This window comes from Thamnophis elegans, chromosome 2 (assembly GCF_009769535.1).
Source record: "Thamnophis elegans isolate rThaEle1 chromosome 2, rThaEle1.pri, whole genome shotgun sequence".
Classification (NCBI taxonomy): Eukaryota; Metazoa; Chordata; class Lepidosauria; order Squamata; family Colubridae; genus Thamnophis; species Thamnophis elegans.
Genome location: NC_045542.1, coordinates 17,127,717 through 17,144,964, shown reverse-complemented (window position 1 = coordinate 17,144,964; position 17,248 = coordinate 17,127,717). Strand labels below are relative to the sequence as shown.

Here is a 17,248-nt window from a genome sequence, read left to right as displayed (position 1 = left end):
AAGTTATTGTTATCATTGCTAGTTGTTGCCTAGGCTTTGGTGGACTCTGAGCTGTACAGTAAACAAAACGCAGTTTATTGACGTGGCTTTTTCTTTGGGTGTTGCATGCTATTTTCAGCACTTACGTCTTCCTCATTTTCGACTTACTGTGGCAAGGAAGACCACACAGATAAATCCAGAAAGTCAGGCCAGGCTTAGAGCTAAAAAAAATAGTCTGCAGAAGACCAAGGTTGACAAGGTCAGTGTAAACAAGGCAGAAAAGGGGCAGTACAACCTGCTGATTTGCTTAATAAGTTGGTCAAATGAGAACAGAGAGCGGAGGAAACTTGGGAAAGCTGCTGTGCTGCAATTTTTGTTGCTTTTCTTCCCAATCTTTTTCCCCGTTGTAGCAAAAGGGAAATAAGCAAGAGAGAAACAAGTCTTGCTTGCTTCCTTATTTCCCTGATGCAATCAAAAGCACATGGGGAAACTCTGAATTTTTTTTACAGCCCAGCAATTCAAAACAGAGTGAGCAAAATTTTATTGGTGCCTCAGTGCAAACTCCGACTTCTTGTTTGCCTTTCCTCTATCAAAATTCAACGCAGATGGCTTCATACTAGTCAAAGGGCATTAGGCAGCTGTTCTGTTTTTCCCCCCTCCCTAATTTATTTTCACTGTTGTTGTAATAAAATGAGAGAAGAGATAGGGAAATACTGCAGGATCTGACAAACCTTAGGGTAGTTGCATAATAAGAATTTCATTACCATGAATTTGTAATTATTTCTGCAGTTACCCTGCTTCATATACAAGCAATTGAAGGCTATTTGTCACCAGTAATATTTAGTTGTTAGAAATTTAACTAAATACCTCCATTCTCCGAGTTCTGCATGGCTAGTTGGGAGCTATCGGCGGTTATCAGACTTTGCTATAGGACAACATGAAAATCCTTTTCCTCAGAAGGTACAATGCAAGGTTGGGCAATGGGATCAGAGAAAGCATTGGAATAAGAATCATTATTCCTATTCTATCTGTATCTCATTTTGTCACTACGGATTTGTTAAATATTCGTATTACAACTTGGCAGCATCATTTTCTACTTGTACAAACAATTATGTCATGTTCCCTAGACTAGAAAAGACAAAAATAGAGAAAGAACTACATTTTTTCTATGAATAGTTGAAGAGGAATGGTTAAATTTCAGGAGCTCTATCGTGAATTTTTAGAGCTTCAGATTGAATGCTTTTTAGTTTGAACTGAACTCAGATTTAAGAGACAGATACACAATAGAAACAAAACGGACAAGTTTTATTTTAAGGACACTTGGAATCTTTTTTGGATCTTTTTTCTAGGATCCTGGCTCCCTGGTTGCTGACATCATTGGAAACCAGTAATGCCACTAGCACTTTCTCCATGCCAGGTGTAAAAAAGAAAGTGACTTACAGTTTGTAAGTCCTTGACTTACAACCATAATTCAGCGATGAAAGTTCTGTTGCCAAGTGAAACTTTTGTTAAGTGAATTCTTATTCCTTTCTTGCCACAGTTGTTAAGTGAATCACTGCAGTTGTTAAGTTAGTAAAACAGTTATTAAGTGAATCTGGCTTCCCCATTGACTTAACTTGTCAGAAGGTCACAAGAGGGGATGTGACCCCAGGACACATCAACTGTCGTAAATATGAGTCTGTTGCCAAACAGTCAAATTTTGATCATGTGGCCATGGGGATGTTGCAACAGTCATAAGGGTGAAAAGTGGTTGTAAGTCACTTTTTTCAGAGCTGTTGTAACTTTGAACGCTCACTAAATGAACTGCTGCAAGTCATACCTGTATGCTGCACGTACATATGATACTTAACATATTTGAAAAGTCACTCCATTTTAAAGGAAACTCAAACCACAGTGGGATTTAATGGATCATGAGATGCATTGTGGAGGTGAGCTGAAGCAGAAGAGATTAAGATGAAAATAAGAGGATGCAACAAACCTAATTTGCACATACAACTGAGAGCATTGGATAACTCTTGAGTTCCCTGTGTACTTCTGCCTGATGTCTCTGCTTTCTTACAAGCAATTAGATACACAGAGCTTTTCCTTTTCTGCATTTCCTCACTGTCTGGGTCAACCCTTTTTCCTGTGTGTCCTGACTTTCACATTCCCAGCCTGGGAATGAGACATTATTTTAGCCATTTTCACCTATAATGACATTGTATAGTAATGGTGATAGTTTATTAATTGATTAGTCTTACAACCAAATCAATAAAAATAAATAAATAAATAAAGTACACGATCTGATTCCGGGATAAAAATAGATAAAAGAAAATACAGTGATAAAATACATGTATGGTAATACAGAGAGTCAGCAGTCAGATAAAAGCATCACCCTTACAAGCAAGGTACCTCAATTTGTTCAATATATCGAGTTCTTAGTGTAATTCCCACAGCACTGTCTTATGCCTAAGGATACCTAATGGTGTAGTAGGACTGTATTACTATCATCCTTCTCCCCTTTCCTATTAGCTACTCCGATTGGTATCTTATGACTATCACTTTATTGGTTGTATCTTATGATTTACAATTGTATCTTATGATATATGATTTACCAATTTGTTGCTTGTATGTACACTGAGAGTTTATGCACTGGAGACAAATTTCTTGTGTGTCCAATCACACTTGGTTAATAAAGAGTGTTCTAATTCTAACCCAGAAGCATATAAAACAATCTATTAGTAGCATAGTTGCATTTCCCCCTTCTTTTAACATCATTCGAGGACAGCCTCAAAATTTTTGCCACCTATTGCCTTTGAGTACAGTTCTCAAACTTTGCAGGACTCAACTTCCTAAAAGGATAAAACTAAGGATTTCACTGGAGATAGGGCCGTGTGTGAAATAAAACTACCATTTATTTTGAATGATTAAAGCATAATCTGACTATCAACAGGGGTCTCAAATATTACGGGACTATAATTTCTTGCAGGGTCATGTAGGCAAAATGGAAAACAAAGCCCAGGGCACTGTTTCTGCTTTGCCTGCAAACCTGATCAGGCTTTTTAATTTATTTATTGTGACGTTCCTACAGTTGTTGCATCCAAACCCCTAGTTTTAGAACCTCTGCCTTACAGGGTGGCTGCCAGCAAATGGGAACGATGAGAGATAGGGTAGAAATCAGCAGTATAGCTTTCTGCCAACTCACGGTGGGTGGAGAAAGTGCATTTCCCTTCTCTAAAATGCCCCAAAGATAAATAACAAATTGGCTGCAGTTCAGCGCTTGACATTCGGTGATTCAGTTCCACATGCTAAGCCATAGTCTAATTTTCTTGGCATTCATGTTGAACCTAGCTGTTTGGTTAGGTACATAAATCCTAACAATAAGATAAACAGATTTGACAGAAGATATTCAATGATTAAGACTCTGGCCCATGCACAAGACAAAAAACAAAAGCAATTTATGCCCAGTTCCCCCCCCCTCATTAAAACTCAATGGTCCCAGGCTCCCAGCGACATGAGAACGTGGCCCACAATTATAGTACGAGCCAAAAGTTTACTAAGGAAAAAACTATTTTCAGTCATTCGGAATTCAAGGAGGGTTGAAACTAAGGATGCTTCCAGGGGCAGCATTGGTGGGAGCTACTGCAAAAAACCTTTAACTTCTAGCCCAAACTCCTTTCACTTTACACATTAGTAGAGTCTCTCTTGGTGTCCAGACTATATTGGAAGAATCATGCTTTGCAAGGTTCTATATAAGATGCTTTAATGATAAGATTTAGGGTAAAATATGGAATCTTAGAAACTCTGGCAAAACAACTTTCTAAATTGTTAAATCCTACTACGTCCTGAAGAATAATCCCATCATCCTAGAGCTGAAGATCTTTTGTTTTGTAGATAGGCTAGTCCAGTCTTTCTTAATGGGCATAAAATATCTGCGGGAGGGGAGGTATTAAGAGTGAGTCTGCTTCCTGCCTCTAAAAAAACATGTTACTCCATTTCTCATTTAGAGAAATATAATATTCTGCCTTTTTAATATTCCTCAAAATATTTCATTCTTCAAAGAGAGAGGTGGGTGCTAAATTTCTACATATGGTAGGAGCTGGAATTTTCTGGGAAAGAGATGTTGAGAATGTAAACCAACAACAGCAATTTAGGACTGACTATGGGAAAATCAAGTGGGTTTTCAATTAAGCCATGAAAACGCTGGGAAGAGAAAAGCTCCAAATTAAACCCATGAGGGTATAAAGTGGGACAGTGATTTTTTCAATTGCCAGAGGCAATAATCTGCTATTTATTTACTTGTTAAATTTGTCACCTGACTCTCAATGATTCTGTGCCACTCACATGTAAATTCATTTTTAAACATACAATAAGAAGCAAAACTAAAAGAATAAGAGATGACAAAGGTGGGGCAAACCAGACTGTAACAAAAAAGAAAGAAACTCAGGCAATCTAAGAGAGCCTTCATTCACCCTTGCCAAAGGCCTGAAAGAAGATCCAGATCTTATAACAGGGTTTCACTTCTGCTTTTACTGTAAATATTGACTTCATTCTGCTAGGGATGAAGAAGCTAGGAAGCTTCAGCCAAATTGTAGCCTATTGACTGCATCCTACCTGCTCAGTATCAAACTTAGCTAGATTGTTCTACTGTTTTCTTTCTCTCCTGAATGAGATCCAGAGGTGGTATTCAGCAGATTCTGACCAGTTCTGGAGAACTGGTAGAGGAAATTTTGATTAGTTTGGAGGGCCTGTAAATACCGCCTCTGACTGGCCCTGCCCCCATCTAATACATCTAGAGAGGTATGAAAAACTATTTGATGTTTGCATTGGGACTAGTTTTGGACTCAAATTAGTGGAAAAGACCCCTCAGGCAGGAAATGAAGTGTTAGTCAACACTGTATTTTGTAACATCTTCTGTGTGATGTATTGCAATAATGAACATTGGTTTTTACCATTTCAGATGACCAACACCAACACATCCCTGTGGAGCTATGTCTCCACCATGTCTCCGGAGCGGTTCAACGGCTTGTATGAAGAATTTCCTCATACTCTACGTTGTCTCCTAGGGGAATGGCTAGAAACAGAGCCATGGTAAGTCTGCTAAAAAGGTAATGAATGGTAAATTTAATCACCTCTGGCTATGTGTGGTTTTTAACCCCATGTTCCTAATGTACAGATGGGTATAGCTTGTTCTATTTCCATCTGACTATTTTGTTGACATCATAAATTTAGAATAGTTCCTTGTTCAACAGAATTGTGCTATAGTTATCATTTCTAGATCATCATTACATTTCAGTTTTGACTCAGAAATCATCTTAGTCAGCCTCTTAGAAATCCATGAGTAATATGAAGATAATATATAATAAGATGGGTAATATGTTCTCATCTTACTCAGATCCTTCCAAGAAGTTTGGCAATGCTAAGTGAGGTTTAAGAGTGTTACCCTTTTCTTGGTAATGGTTTGTGTAATAGATTAGGTTGAGAAGAGTCACAAGTTTATGTAGGAGATTATACATCCTTGTGAACGGGGTCTTTCTGTTATCAAAATCTTGTGAATTATGTTTTCACTCAAATCTAAGCTTCAAGTGTCGCAATCGCAATCGCAGTTAGACTTATATACCGCTTCATAGGGCTTTCAGCCCTCTCTAAGCGGTTTACAGAGTCAGCATATTGCCCCCAACAATCCGGGTCCTCATTTTACCCACCTCGGAAGGATGGAAGGCTGAGTCAACCTTGAGCCGGTGAGATTTGAACAGCCGAACTGCAGAACTGCAGTCAGCTGAAGTAGTCTGCAGTGCTGCATTTAACCACTGCGCCACCTCGGCTCCTTGTCTTTTATTACCTCACTTTTTTTTCTAACTTATAACATTTACTTGAGTTTCATTATCTCTTATTGCTCCTTTTCAATTTTCTCTAGAGTTTATATCTCAGCTTTGTCCTAGTTTCTATCTCAGATATGTATGCATGCTTGTGTGTGTGTGTGTGTAGGTGTGTATAATATCGGTCTGTCTGTCTGTCTGTCTGTCTGTCCGTCTCTATCTATCTATCTATCTATCTATCTATCTATCTATCTATCTATCTATCTAATAGAGAAACACCCCCACAACATGAATAAACGTGACGATACCTCCCACCTACCAGACATCTGGAAACTACCCCTAGTCAACAAACGAGTCCCAGCCACGAAAACCAACACCGGACCCAGAACAACACAGGATGCCACCACCAATCACCCTCACCAGACTCAAACCCAAACCCAACCCATAGATGAAATGCAACCACCATCCAGAAGCCAAACCATGGCGGCATCACCAAGTGCTGCACCTCCCTCCGACTCCCACACAACGCAAACTGACACACGCCATGAACACATGGCCAGACCGCAAACTCGGAGCCAAACCAAAGCCCGGGATGTTACATCACAGCCATCTGCTCAGGACATTACATCACAGAACTCAAGAGGCTACAATGCAAAGGCACGGGATTTTACAACACAGCCAACTTCCCAGGATGTTGCAGCACAGGACTCAGGATATCACTACACTAGAGCTCAGGATGTCATCATACAGCCCATTACCCAGATCGTTACAACACAAAAGACTAATGGCCACACAGCTAGTACCTTAGCCACACAGGATGTTACGAAACAGCCGACTAATCTGCATACATCAACTCCATCAACTAATCAAGATGTAACAACACAGCCAACCAACCCGCTTACAGCAACAAAGCCAGCACACCACACACACACCCAATATTTATAGAAAGACGCCATCTCCGATCACGCTTTGCTCCCACAAGCCCGAAGCTGAAGGCACCAGCCTGAAGATGGCGAGTGGGACCTCATCAAAACATCGCCAGAATACTCTCAATCTTACATGGAAAAAGACCTGAATACGCCAAGACCTGCACACCTGTACCTGTGAATATCTACTAACACACACACACACACACACACAGACAGACACACGCAAGTGGGCAAAAGCTGCCCTATGTCTGCCAGCGCCAGCTGCCCCTGAAGCCCCGACGTGTCCCGCTCTATGGCGCGGCTTTCCAAAAGCCGCCCTTGAAGCCCCGATGCATCCCGCTCTATGGCCGCCACATCCGCCATAGAGCGGAATGACAGCCATAGAGCGGGACGCGTCGGGGCTTCGGGACGGCTTTCGGAAAGCCGCGCCCAGGCTTTGGCACTGCTTTCTGAAAGCCACCCCCGAAGCCCCGATGTGTCCTGCTCTATGGCGGAAAGCCGCGCTGGGACTTTAAACTTTAAAGTCCCGGTGCGGCTTTCCGCTATAGAGCAGGACGCGTACCACTCTATGGCGTGGCGTGGCAGCATGGCTTTAAAAAATTAAGAAATAAAAAATAAAGTGCCAGCCCGCGTGCCACCAGAGGTGGGTAAAACACACACACACAAATTACTTATAATAATACAAATTACAATTACTTACAAATTACAATAATTTTGAATTCCTCCCCCCTCCCTCCGACCCACATACCTTTTCCAGCTGTTTCACAGAGGATTTCAACTCTCCTCTTGTCTGCCATGATGAAAATGTAAAAAATGTAAAAAGAAGAAGGGAAGAGCTGCTGAAGTCAGGCTGGGTTAGCTGCTGCCAGAGCCTCCAATGGATGACTCTGCTTAACTGTTTAAAAAAAGCCTCTAAAAAAGTGCCCTCTGCAGGAGGAGGCGAGAGAACCACGTGCCTCCTCTACATAAGGAATTTTTCGCCTTTTAACCAATGTTCCCTCTAATTTTTTTTCAGTGTGAGCGGAAAAGTATAGTGTTTGAGCGGCACATTTTCATGCCTGAGCACCTGAATTTTTTTCACAGATGTCACCTAAGACAACAACGAAATCAGTGTTATTTGAAACTCAAAGTTATGTTTATTCAAGGTACCCGCTTAATTAAAAGTGTTATATAATATCAGTATCACTTAACAACGGTCCTGCTTAGCAACCAAAATGTTGGCTCAGAAACTCTGGCATTGAAGCACGCAAGTCTTAAAGCTGTCAAGTTACAAGACCTTTGCACCCCTAACCCTTTAGGAAAAAAAACCCCAGGGGTCTTCAAACCTGACAGCTTTAAGCCTTGCTGACTTCAACTCCCAGAATTCCTCCTCCAGTCATGTTGCAGCAACGTCATCTGCGTGGATCTGCTCCATCTTTGGTTTTTTTCACAGGAGGCAGGGCTGCTGCTGAAGATGCCAACGAGCCCCCACCGCCACTAGAACATGCATTTGTTTAGCATGACATAGAATAGTCTTTCAACCAGAAGTATGGAATAAAAGAGAGACTGATAAATATTAAAAAAATAAAACCAAAAAGCAGCTATTTATTTGAGTTCTAGATAAACATTTAGTTCAGATTTAATAGTGTTTCAGAGATGTGGCTGTCAGCTATTTGTGTATGTATGTTATTATTATGGAAGGTTAGATGAGATTTCACCAACATTATTCACCCCTGATTAATGCATTCATTCTAATAATTGAGTCTGACTCTGAATTACAAATCTATGTCTGAAGAATCTGGGTTAAGTTTTGGATTGGAAATTTGGGGAACATGAAAGTTTATGCATAATTTTTGTAATTTTTTCATTGGGTCTTAATAATGATTTTATTCATTTGGGATTTTTTTCATAGGCTTAACACAGCTCTAATTTTGTCATTAGGAGCAATGTAACATTGGCCACTAATGTATTGTATACAGGTTGCCTTAGAAGGTAATACCTTTTGTATAGTAGGAACTTAAGATAGGCAGACTTCATACAGATAAACAATTGAGAAATATTGTTCTTTTTAAAAAGCAGTGTTAATTGCTGCACCTTTCTCATATTAAGTATGTTAGCTCAAGTTCATGTTAGGAAAAACTTTCAGTCTTAAAGGTTTGGTGAGGAGAAATCCAAAAATTCTTTTAAAGAATTTAAATTAAATTTGAGACTACCTCTGCTTTCGCTCTCCCTCCCTCAGTTGTGCAGCAGCGGCAGCGGCAGCTCTCAGCCTATGGCGGCAGCGTCACACAGGCTGTGGAAAGAGGAGGAGGAGGAGGAGAAGGGAACCAAAGAGAGGCTTTTACCGGGTCTGCGCCCCACAGCCAGGACCGTCCTTGTGCCTCAAGCCGCGTTTCTTCCTGCAAAGCCCTTCGGGCAACCCGAGAGTTCCGCTTGACGCCAGAAGGGCTTTGCAGGAAGAAACGCGGCTTGGGGCGCAAGGACGGTCCTGGCTGTGGGGCGTAGACTCGGCAAAAGCCTCTCTTTGGTTCCCTCCTCCTCCCCCTCCTTCCACAGCCTGCATGACGCTGCCGCCCAGGCTGAGAGCTGCCGCTGAAACAAGTTTGTGGAGGTCCTTTGCGGGCGGCCAGTTCTAGCCGCCTGCAAAGGACTTCCCCACGTTTGCTTTGAAAGAAACCTCTGCGCGGCAGTTAGAAACCTCTGCGTGGGGGTTTCTTGCCATGTGTGCGGCCGCGCAGCCGCGCACCTTAGAGGGAACAGTGCTTTTAACCTTTGCTCTGCTCAAATGATCATAAAGATAGACTAAAGGAGGCACGTGGTTCTCTCGCCTCCTCCTGCAGAGGGCAATTTTTTTAGAGGCTTTTTTAAACAGTTAAGCACTAAGCAGAGTCATCCACTGTGACTCTGGCAGCAACTACCTCAGCCTTTTTCCTTTTAATTTTTTTTTCATTTCACGGTGACAGTGGTGAGGCCCTGCCTCCCCTGACTGCACGTCCCTGATATGTGTGTGTGTGTGTGTGTGTGTGTGTATGTATATATATATATATATATAGTCTCCCTTTATTTATCAGCACAAATAAAACATATATATATGTTGGGCAAAACATATATATATATATATATATATATATGTTATATAACAAAGGCAACAGTAAAAGAAAAAAAGGGTTTCTGTCGTGATGGACTCTTGTGACGAGCCGATTGACAGATGATGGAAGCATAATTGGGGCTTACCAGGGGTTGTGACACTATATATATATATATATATATATATATATATATATATATATGTATGTATGTATGTATGTATGTATGTATGTATGTATGTATGTATGTATGTAGGTCTCTAGTTGTTCGGGTTTTCTCCCGCGTAGAATTGGAGATGTCTTGGCGACGTTTCGACGAAGTCACATTCGTCATCTTCAGGCTGCTGCTGACTACTTCAGGTTTGGAAGTAGTCAGCAGCAGCCTGAAGATGACGAATGTGACTTCGTCGAAACGTCGCCAAGACATCTCCAATTCTACGCGGGAGAAAACCTGAACAACTAGAGACCTACATACTAACACCCGCGAAAACCTCAGAAAACATATATACATATACATATACATATACATATACATATACATATACATATACATATACATATACATATACATATATATATATATATATATATATATATATATATATATATATTTCATTCATTCATTCATTCATTAATTCATTCATATTCGTAGATTTTCACGGGTACAGGTATGCAGGTTTTGGCATATTTGGGTCTTTTCCCGTGTAAGATTGAGACTATCTTGGCATACTCTCTTATCTTATCTCGGGAAAAGACCCAAATACAACAAGACCAGCATATAGATATATAGATATATAGATATATAGATATATAGATATATAGATATATAGATATATAGATATATAGATATATAGATATATAGATATATAGATATAGATATATAGATATATAGATATATAGATATATAGATATATAGATATATAGATATATAAAATATTATAAGCCCCCAGGGAATAACGCTGTCCACTCCCCCCCCCCTCTTCTTCAGCCTCAAAGGCACATCTGATGTATTAACCAGCTTCATTTGTTGTTTTGCCTGTGATCTTGTAACTGGCCCGGCTCGTTATTCCCTGGGGATGAGCAGCCCAAACTGTGTTTGATAGAGGAGGAAGGAATAGGAGCATCGATTAACATGCCTGATATAAAAACAACAAAGTTAATTACAGGTGGGAGGTGCACACAATGGCCAAATTGATTAACAGTGTCTAAAGGCAGATATCTCTTTAATGATTTTTACACTGCTGATTTTAGTAGTAGCTAAGGAAGCTAAGTGAGCAACATATTTTAAAGTTCCGGAGATTGCAATGTCTGTTTCTTCTTTTATAACTACACCTGGAACTCATATTTTTGGGATGTAGAGCATGTCTCAGCCTGGATCCAGACTCAAGTGCCCTCAGATTTTCAGTTAGGGCTGGGCTTGGGTTTGCAAGTGGGTAGAAGTAGTTTCTATCCTTACCCTGGGGCTTATCTGAGAGCAATCCAAGCTTCAGTGTATCACTGAAGCCATGGTCCTATCTTCCTGGATACCACTGCACTGGACTCACTGGTGTGGTTTGTTTGGCTCCTTCTCAGCCTTCTTGTTGGTGCTATTCTTTTCTGACTGTAATAATCCAAATTGGACTTGTTGCTTGTTGCCCTTTCCACTTGCTCCTTTAGTTTGAATGTTGTTGCTCTGTCCACCTATGCTCTGGTTTGGGTGGTTACCTCTGATTTCTACTGCTGTCTACCACCACCACCGTTAAATTTCTTCTCTTTGCTGGCACCGCTCTGCCCAACATTTTCAGGACTTCAACCTTGACTTTCAGCTTCTTTTCCTTTCTTTTCCATGTTCCTTATTCCTGTTCCTTTCCTCTAGATCTCTTCTTACGCCTTTCCATTGTTTCAATGACCCTCTTGTTCTGGCAGAATGGGAGTCTTAATAGATAAAGGCAGAAGGAAGAGCACAGGGACCTTTTTGCTGCAATGCATCCAACTTTCTCCAGTTTGAACCAACTGAGTTTAGGAACTTTGAAGAGGAAGATGGCTTGGGTGCAGGCATAGTAGCCTGGATCTGTACCCATCTTTATTTTTACCTTTTTTGTCCCATTTCCCTGCCTGCTCCCGACGTTCCCCCTAGGGAATTTATCAACAGATCAGATTCTTTCTGTACTCTTCTGGCTGGAAGGCTGCTATCTGCCATGGTGGAGAAGATACAAGATCTTGCCAACAAGAACTGCAATTCTGCTGCTCAGATTCTTCAGTTTGTTGTCAACATTGAGGTATGGAGGCTGTAATGTGAATGTGATATGTCACTGAAAGGATCCTCTTCGGCCCTACCACAATGTACATATTTATTTCTGTGTCATCCATTGTAATGCTGAATCCTGTGGTTTAAACTTCCACTTTATTTTCTAGATAGCAGAAGAAACAGAGTTCCTTCTACTGTATTCTCCTTTTTAAAATGGTAGAAAAGAAGGGCTGGGCTTTAGCTTAGCTAAACATTTCAGGCAGCATTCCCTAGATCAGGGGTCGGCAACCTTAAACAGTCAAAGAGCTACAAAGATCCTAAACGGAAGCCCCTGTTCAATTCTGGAGCTGACTGGAAGTCTGGCTCCCCCACCATAGAGTTTCCTCCTAACATGGCGTCCTTTTTTACTCTACCTATCCTAACCAAAAGCTCCATCAATTGTGGAACCGACCAGTGACGGAGCTGCAGCAGAGGGATAAAAGAGCCACAAGGGGCTCCAGAGCCGCAGGTTGCTGACACTGCCCTAGATTAAGAAAAGGGATGTCTTCTTGTCTGGGATGAGGGAAATGATTACAAAAGTTGTCAATTTACTAGCTCGTAACTGAATTAAGTTGCTTCATCACAGAAAAAGGCAAGTGTAGGCATGTTTTAATCTGAAGTTCTGGCATAGAATCATAGCCAAGCATAACATGCAAGCTGCTTCTTGAAAATTGAACCTCACAGATCTCAATCAACCAGAGACCAATTACAGAGATTGGTCTATAATTGGATCCATCAGACTTATGCTTTTAGTTTTGCATCCAAGCAAAATCTCCTCCCGTCCCAACGCACACCTCAAAACCCAGGAAAAAAGAAAGTAAATAAGATCATATCCCTGAGATTTATGATTTTGAATTAACATCTTTTTTATGCAGCCATGCCAGTTGCTATGACTCCACAGAATTGCCATGCAACACACTATGTTTTTATTCATTCCTGCTTCTGCATTGCTATTTGCTTTTGCAGTCAGGAGCTTCCTGTTTATACAGAATCTTGATATTGCAACAGAAGGAAGTCAGGACCACAAGCAAACATTATCCGACAATGGTCTCTGATTGCTAGGAGGCTCCTTGAGGTTCAAGAATGGAATCTAACTTAACTTCTAGTGAAGTTCAATGACTACCTAGGCTCAGTCTTCTTTCAACAATCTTAGAGAAGGGCACTTTAAGAAAGGGAACCCCCTAGGTCCTAATGCCCAAGTAAATTTCAGAACTTCAAGGCCGCAATGCAAGAAACATGCATATGTAAACCTGGTATGCACAGTATATGAAGTAGTGTCCTGAATTGACAGAATGGGTTGAACCAGAAATGCCTGGAGGGCTCCAGTTCTGAATGTTTTACAACAATTCAAAATATGGAACCTTACCCAGGAGTAATAATTCATGGTGCCGCTGTTCTTTTTTTGTAAACAAACCAGAGGTGGTATTCAGCAGGTTCTGACCAGTTCTGCAGAATCAGTAACAGAAATTATGAGTAGTTCAGAGAACAGGTAAATACCATCTCTGGCCCCGCCCCCATCTATTCTCTGCCACCCGAGTCCCAGCGGATCAAGAGGAAATGAGGATTTTGCAATAATCTTCCCCTAGAGTGGGGTGGGAATGGAGATTTTACTGTATTCTTCTCCTGCCATGCTTGCCATGCCAAGCCACACCCACCAAGCCATGCCACACCCACCAAGCCACGCCCAGAAAACTGGTAGTAAAAATTTTTGAATTCTACCACTGAAACAAACATCAAATCTGTATTAACCTAAAGATCTTTGCACAATTTGTGATTTAGAATCACTTGGGAAGTATAGGTAGGTGCTTTGCTTCCCAGAACCTGAAAGGAATAAATGTTTAACTTGTATGTTTCAACTTGTTCTTAACTCTTTTTAATCCACGCTTTGATTTAAGTATTTATGTGGCTTTATTATATTGCTATAAATTGCCCAGAATCACTTTGCTGAGATGGGTGGTGTAGAAAATTACTAAATAAATAAATAAAATTAGCCAGTACAGCAATTCTAGGTGAATTTGTTATGAAAAGAATAGTGGATTATCCCAGAAGTAAGTAAACAGAAGGATGACAAGTATTAACAGTTGCCATCTGCCTAACAATTACAGAGCAGATATCGGAAAGATCCACTGCAGCTGGCAAATGTTATAAAAAGGATCTTGGAAGCAGAGCAAACAGCAGTTCAACAGCAGGTAAGAGATTTTCCACATTTGTTTCTGAGACCTAAATCATTTCAGAGCCAAGGTGGCGCAGTGGTTAAATGCAGCACTGCAGGCTACTGCTAGATCAGCAGGTCAGCGGTTCAAATCTCACCGGCTCAGGGTTGACTCAGCCTTCCATCCTTCCGAGGTGGGTAAAATGAGGACCCAGATTGTTGGGGGCAATATGCTGACTCTCTGTAAACCGCTTAGAGAGGCCTGAAAGGCCTATGAAGCGATATATAAGTCTACTGCTATTGCTATTGCTATATTCTCAGATTCTCAAATCCCATCTGTTAGACAATGGTTAAAAATGGAGGCAGGGACCCGACTCATATTACCACATGTGGTGGACTTGCACTGAAGCCAAAAGATACTGGACTAAAATTCACATGTGGTTGGAGAAAATGATGCACAAACACATAGACCTTAAACCAGAGATTTTTTTTATTGGGAATCATACCAGAAACTTACAATAAAGACTTGAAATATCTGATTGTAAACGTTTTAACAGCAGCTAGAATTGTATTTGCAAAAAAACTGGAAAAAATGAAACAATACCAAAACAGGAGGAAGTTATTTGAAAAATAATGAAGTGTGCTGAAATGAGTAAATTGACATTTGAAATTAGAGAACAAGAAGATGAGCAATTCTATAAGATATGGGATTTGTTTTATCAGTGGCTTGATAAAAAACCTAGAAATGAAAAATGTTTTATTTATGTTTTAATTGAAGGTGATAAGTGATAATACAATCATGTTGTTAAATAGATTAATAACGATACAATGAAATATTGACACATATGAATTGAATAATTTAGAATATTTTGTTTTAAAATGAAGGATAAGGATAGTAATGAATCTATGTAAATTTGATAGATGATTGGTGATATTATGCATAACTCTAAGTAGTGATGTGTATTATAAAGATATCCTGCTGATAAATAGTCTAATAAGGAAGTAATGAAAGATTGGTACATGTATGAAGTGAGTATTTAGAATACTCTGTTTAAAAATGAAGGAATAACATTTGTGCTTGGATGTATGAAGAACAAGGACAATAATGAACATAAGCATACTTGATGGATGATTGGCGGGACTATGCATAATTGAAAGTAGTGATGTATAAACATAAACAGCTGGAAAATTCTTTTACACTGTAAAAATAATCAGTGAGATAAGTGATTACATAAAGGTATATTGTTATTAAATAGACAAAAGGATGCAAGGGGATTAGGTTTGCTGAAAAGAAAGAAATATTAACTGTAATTGAATATATGATGTACAATGAAAGTGAGATACTTAGTTATACTAGACGGAAATTTTGTGATTGTATACGTAATTGAAAATATGGATGCACAAACGCTTGTAACCAAATGACATGCTGTATGTAATGAATGAGAGTTTTATATGTTGTCTTTTATGTTTAAAAAATAAATAAAAAAATGGAAGCAGGGCAGCTATTATCTGTTGCTAAGGAGCCAACTTAGCAACTTCCAGTGATTGCAAAATCCATTCTAGTCCTTGGCATCCCAAGGTTGTCTATGCCTTCCATGATATGAGCGCCATCAAATATTAGTTCTCTCTTTACTTTTATTTGTAAAATCAGCACAAGAGGTACAAGCTATGCTAAAAATGTGCTGGTTTCAGTCTCTTTTGACTGTTGACTTGGGACATTCCATTGTGTATAGGGCAGTGATGGGATTCAGCCAGTTCGCACCTATTTGGGAGAACCAATTGTTAACTTTCTAAGCAGTTCAGAGAACTGGTTGTTGGAAGAAATCTTCCTTTTGTTTTTCCCTTTTTGTTTTACTTTACAGCGCTAATTCTGTAAGGAAGGCAGGAAGGAAACATTCTGGTGTTGTTTCTAGCCTAATCTTCATTGCCCTGCTTACAGAAACTGCCTTTCTGGTTAACACTTATTACTAAGTGACAGCTAAAGCGAAGCGGCCATTGATATTAGTGATGTTGAGTTGGCCACACCCACACAGTCACATGAGCCACGCCTACCCAACTGGTCATTAGGGCAGAGAACCGTTTGTTAAATTATTTGAATCCAACTACTGGTATAGGGTCTCTGGCCTGTAAGGTCTCTGTCCTAATGTGTTCTTCCAGCTTTTATTACCCGAAAAAGAGTTCTGTCCTAAAAGGAACACAGTAGGGAGAATCATGTCTCATTTTTCCCTCTTGCAGCATCAACACGTTCCCCTTGTCATCGAACGTCAGCGGGAAGAACTGATGTTTCGATTCAGCATACAGAAGCTACAATACAGACTTCAGGAGATTCAAACTCTCCGGGAAAGCTTCCAGCAGATGAAGGGCAACACCAGAGGTAGGATATAATATAAAGAGCATTTGAGAAGTTTGGGCACTGAAAAAGTATTGAAAATACTGTACCTCCCCCCCCCCCCCAACATCCCTCCAATTGTCCCTTCCAGTCTTTCTTGCTTGGTGTACATACAACAAGGAATCTTGGCAGCAGAACGGGCCATGTTTGATCCTAGCCATATATGGACACCTAGATATGAACCACTTTAGTGGATCAAACCCCTGTCATATTTCACTGTGACTAGTACAATACAGATATTAAAAACTCTTATATACACTTACAATTATTACATAGGCATGCAGGACAGGGGGCAGAGTATCCTCAGTATTAATAAGCCACCTGAGTTTTCAGAGTCGATCTAATCAAGAAAATTTCAACGTAAGCTGTGTAATGTCTCAAAGGTGCTTTTTCCTTGAAGACATTTCAACTGATGAAGCTTGTTGATTGAGAAATGAAACATCTTTAAGGAAATCAAAGAAAAGTCCAGTTGCCTTTTGAAAAAGCACCTTTAAGACAACCATGACCTGAATGATTGAGAATCTCCATAGACAGTAATAAGCGTCCTAAATTTATACTTGTGGAGCAGATACTGTACTGTACTTAAGCAATCACCCAAAGTTGCTTTAGATGTGACCGTATAAATCTTTTAAATAAATAAATTTTCCCCCTTAAAAGAAATATTTTTAAA

At 40.1% G+C, this 17,248-nt stretch overlaps 1 protein-coding gene across 4 annotated transcripts in view; it reads left to right on the top strand.

Annotated features, from left to right (window-relative positions):
- The window catches only part of STAT6 (signal transducer and activator of transcription 6), a 75,811-nt gene that overhangs the window by 20,943 nt on the left and 37,620 nt on the right, over positions 1-17,248 (top strand). For 3 of the 4 annotated variants that reach the window (XM_032209286.1, XM_032209283.1, XM_032209285.1), the window contains exons 2-5: positions 4,919-5,049; positions 11,888-12,029; positions 14,143-14,226; positions 16,425-16,563. In XM_032209286.1, the coding sequence (XP_032065177.1) occupies positions 4,919-5,049; positions 11,888-12,029; positions 14,143-14,226; positions 16,425-16,563 (496 nt within the window). Of the gene's footprint in view, positions 1-144; positions 239-4,918; positions 5,050-11,887; positions 12,030-14,142; positions 14,227-16,424; positions 16,564-17,248 lie in introns of those variants that run through there. The other variant, XM_032209284.1, reaches the window with a different exon arrangement.